General features: G+C 34.9%; 1 protein-coding gene across 1 annotated transcript; it reads left to right on the top strand.

The window, feature by feature from the left end:
• The first annotated feature begins 2,338 nt into the window (after positions 1-2,338).
• LOC127081978 (pentatricopeptide repeat-containing protein At3g49240, mitochondrial) lies at positions 2,339-4,541 on the top strand. The gene has a single exon (XM_051022203.1). It carries the CDS (start codon positions 2,446-2,448, stop codon positions 4,345-4,347), a length of 1,902 nt encoding a protein of 633 aa, XP_050878160.1. The 5' UTR covers positions 2,339-2,445; the 3' UTR covers positions 4,348-4,541.
• Positions 4,542-4,794: the final 253 nt, after the last annotated feature.

The raw sequence follows: 4,794 nt of genomic DNA, 5'->3' as shown, positions 1-4,794 counted from the left end.
TATGCATCATTCTGTGAACGTCTCTGTCAGTCTTAATATCCACCCATTCACACACTTCTCAATTTTGGTTGAACGAGGACACAAGCCATTGAATCCTTCTAATCTTTTCACCATTTGCAATTTCTCCATCTAACCAACGGTTCAACGTCCGATTAAGACGTTCAAACGAATCTATATTCCAAAGTCGAATCTTTATCGGAGGTGCGACAGTTGAAAAAATTAAATCGACATTTCTCTTGTGAATGTATTCAGACATGGTTAATGAACAAAAAATTGAAGGAGATTGAAGTATAACGAAAGAAAATGGGGTTGGAGGGTAAGAAGTTGTGTGAAAAAATATGGGAGATGCGTAAGGTATTTATAAATGAACCATGAAATGCATGCGCCAAAGGCATAGGCACCACACATACAAGCACACATGCATGCACCAGATGCATGGGCGCATGTAGGGGTGTGCAAAATAACCAATAACCATGAACCAAATTCTTATCCAAATTGATCCAAACTTTAAAACCCAATCCAAAATTATATTTTGAAATTGGTGATCCATTTATCAAATTAAAAAAAAAACCGGTAACCATTATTACAAACCGGTTCAAGTAAACGGTTACCATTTTTCAATAATCATTTCAAATCAACCCAAAACACAAATTTCAGAATCCCTAATTCTCAAAAATCCAAATTTTTTTCATTTTTTTTTCTCTTCATCATTCTTCAAATTCCAAACTCATCAAAACCTGCATCGTATTGTAAATGGTATTGAAAGTTGTGATGTTTGCTTTCATGTTGGTGTTCTTTAACAATGTTCAAGTCAAATTCTGTGAGTAGTAAATTTGTAATTTTGTAATTGTGTGTTGTATTATGGAGTTATTTTTTTCCATTTTCTTAATTTTAATTGGTTGTGAATTGTTTCTATTGATTTCTGTTTTTAAAGATTTGTATAGAAAATATAGTATTAGTATACAATTTATTTTTCAATGTTTTTTTCCTGTATATTTGGATATTTGCAAAGAAAACAAACCGAAAACAAGTTGGCAATTTCGTCCCTATTTATTTGTGAGTTTGAAAAAAGTCAACGAAAATTTTATCATTTTAATTTCTCCTAACAACTAGTCAGTTATTTTTATGACGTGACAATTACTTTACTTTTTTATTATTGTAAAATTAAATGTGGCATTGTTGATCATTATCCTCTTAAATAAAATTGAGAAGCTGCAAAAAAACTACCGTCAATAAAACTGCATCGTATAATTTTTTAAACCTGATTTTTTTTTATAATTTTTTTAAATTGTTTTTTTTTATAAAATTTTTTTTTTATAAAACTGTTTTTTTTAAAGAAAATAAAAAACTGGTTTGAAAAATATCGATTTAAAACTCTTTTTTTAAAATTGATTTTTTTTTCTATCTTATAGATAATTATTTAATTTTGATTTTTCAGATTGAAATTTAAAAATAGTGATTGATTTCAAGAGCGATTGGATAGAGTTAATAAGTTGTTGGAATGAAAATTAAATTTGAGGGAAATTTGGTTTTAAAATTGATCCAAACAAAAATTAATTTTTTTAGTACAAACCGGTTATTAACCAAACCGATCCAAACATAAACCGATTTTAAAAATATAAACCGGTTTTATCAAAGTAGTTTTAAAAACCAAACTGATCCATATATTTGGTTCAATTTGGTTATGGTTTTGAACCATGCACACCCCTAGGCGCATGTGCTAAACTACACATGCATGCACCAACAATCATAACGCCTCTATGCAATGCCATTGGAAGCTTGCGCCAATGGAGTTGACGCCTCCTTTGAAATGTAAATGGATGCACTGACGCATTTGTTTGTAAATGTGGTTATTTTGGTATTTTAAAAAAATAAAATTATTTAGGGATTTAATTTGAAAAACATGATTATTTAAAAAAAAAATCAAAAATTTATAAGTTTTTTATATAAGTTTTTAATAAAAATTTAGTTTAAATAAAAATTTATTTTAGATATCAAAATTTTAAAAAGTCGTTTAAAATAATTTTAAATAGTCTTTTATAAAAATTATATTTGAGATACAATTTTTATAAAAAATTTCGATTTCGATTATGTTTTGATCTTCAATAACGTATGTTTATGGTATAATATATCAAAATTAGTTTTTTAATATAAAAAATTAATATAGAAAAAGTTATAATATTTAAAATATATATTATAAAATTTATTTTTGAAAATAATATATATATTTTTTAAGTTAAAACAAACATGTGTAAATTTTATTTGAATCTTTTCCAAAATTATTTTCTTACAAAATGTGGGGTAGAATACAAAAGTGGGGTGTGAGTGTAACCATTCTATACACCAACACCAATAGGCCCATTTCGATGCCGCTGCATCATCATCATCATCTAAAATCGAAACTTCTAAACCCTCTCTGAACCCTATCTGATTCTCTCACACACCATGGCACTCTCAAAAGCCACCTTCCTCGCGCACCTCAAAGCCGTGGCACAACCTCACAGACACATTCGAATCCGGCCACCGTCTTCCATTTACCCTCGCTTCCTCTCTTTCTCCTCCCCGGAAGAAGCCGCCGCAGAACGCCGTCGTCGTAAGCGACAGATCCGCATCGAACCACCTCTCTCCGCTCTTAACCGCAACCAACAAGCACCCAATCAAAACCCTAAATCACAATCCCCACCCTATTACCTCAATCCCAGTAACCCTAAACTCCCCGAACACGCTTCCGCCTTAACCGGTAACCGTCTCAACCTTCACAACCGTATTCTAACCCTAATCCGAGAGAATAATCTTGATGAAGCTGCACTCTACACGCGCCACTCCATTTATTCCAATTGCCGTCCGACTATCTTCACCATAAACGCGGTCCTCTACGCTCTCCTTCGTCAGTCTCGCTATTCCGACCTCCTCTCACTCCACCGTTTCATTACGCAAGCTGGCGTAGTTCCGAATATTATTACTCACAATCTTATCTTTCAGACCTATCTTGATTGCCGCAAGCCGGATACTGCTCTTGAGCATTTCAAACAATTCATCAATGATGCTCCTGTTAACCCTTCTCCCACCACCTTCCGCATTGTTGTCAAGGGTTTGGTTGATAATAATAAGCTTGACCGCGCCATGGATATCAAGGGCCAAATGGATGATAAAGGTTTTGGACCTGACCCTCTTGTTTATCATTATTTGATGTTGGGTCATGCTAGGAATTCCGATGGGGATGGTGTTTTAAGGCTTTATGAGGAATTGAAAGGGATGCTTGGCGGGGTTGTGGAAGATGGGGTTGTTTTGGGGTGTTTGATGAAGGGTTATTTTCTCAAGGGGATGGAGAAGGAGGCTTTAGAGTGTTATCAAGAGGCTTTTGCAGAGGCAAAAAAGATGAGCGACATTGCTTATAATTCAGTGCTTGATGCTCTTACCAAGAATGGAAAGTTTGATGAAGCATTGAAGCTTTTTGATAGGATGATCAAGGAGCATAATCCTCCTGTTAAGTTGGCTCTTAATTTGGGAAGCTTTAATGTTATGGTGGATGGTTATTGTGCTGAGGGAAGATTCAAGGAGGCGATTCAGGTTTTTAGGAGCATGGGTGAGTATCGTTGCAGGCCAGATACACTGTCCTTTAACAACTTGATTGAGCAGTTGTGTAATAACGGGATGATTTTGGAAGCTGAGGAGGTTTATGGAGAAATGGAGGGTAAAGGGGTAAACCCTGATGAGTATACATATGGCTTGTTGATGGATACTTGCTTCAAAGAGAACAGGCCTGATGATGCTGCTAGCTATTTCAAAAAAATGGTGGAATCAGGCTTGAGGCCTAACTTGGCTGTTTACAATAGGTTGGTTGATGGGTTGGTTAAAGTTGGGAAGATTGATGATACAAAGTCTTTCTTTGACCTAATGGTGAAGAAGCTCAAGATGGATGTTGCTAGCTATCAGTTCATGATGAAGGTGCTGAGTGAGGAAGGAAGGTTGGACGAGGTACTTCAAATTGTTGATATGTTGTTGGATGACAATGGCGTCGACTTTGATGAGGAGTTCCAAGAGTTTGTTAAAGGGGAGTTGAGAAAAGAAAGGAGAGAAGACGACTTGGCCAAATTGATAGAGGAGAAGGAAAGGTTGAAAGCTGAAGCTAAGGCTAAGGAGGCTGAGGAAGCAGAAGCTGCTAAAAAAAGAGTAGGATCTGGAATTTTATTAACTTCCAAGTTGTTCGGGAATAAGGAAGCTGAGTCAGAGAGCACTGATGCCACTGCTACTGAGTCACATTTGACAGAGAAAACAACTGAAGCTGATGGTTTGAATGAAGCAGAGGCTAAAAGTGATAGAACAAGTGAACAACTAACAGCTTGAAGGTCCAATTCATGGTGCTTTGATGAGGACTTATAATAAATTAATGATTAATGATGTTTTTGCGAAGAAGTATAATAGCAGAGTTTCTTCCTCAATGTAGTTTTGGATTATCATCCTATGTTACCAAATTTTCGATTCACTGTACATGTAATTATATTTGTTGAAATGAGTTTGGCAATTTATGATTTTCTTCAGAGTTTTGGATACTGTCTGATAGAAGAGTCTTGGTTGTTTATATCTTGCGGATTTTTATCAGTATTGTGTATTTGATGAATTGCAGCTTCAAAGCTTCTAATTTGTTCTGTATTCAGGTCTCTGTATTGTTTAATTTTCTTTTAGCAGGTAATTGTAAAACGAACCGGGGAGGCTGGTGCCCGAGGCATTGATATCATTTTGATCAGTTTATGCAAGGTGCTGATTGATGATTTGTATCACTGAACATGAGTT

The sequence above is a fragment of the Lathyrus oleraceus genome, chromosome 5 (assembly GCF_024323335.1).
Source record: "Lathyrus oleraceus cultivar Zhongwan6 chromosome 5, CAAS_Psat_ZW6_1.0, whole genome shotgun sequence".
Lineage (NCBI taxonomy): Eukaryota > Viridiplantae > Streptophyta > Magnoliopsida > Fabales > Fabaceae > Lathyrus > Lathyrus oleraceus.
This window is presented reverse-complemented; position numbering and strand designations above follow the sequence as displayed.

What these genes read in the sequence shown, in the direction of transcription:
- LOC127081978 (XM_051022203.1), top strand. Translation starts at nt 2,446, where the DNA reads ATGGCACTCTCAAAAGCCACCTTCCTCGCGCACCTCAAAGCCGTGGCA.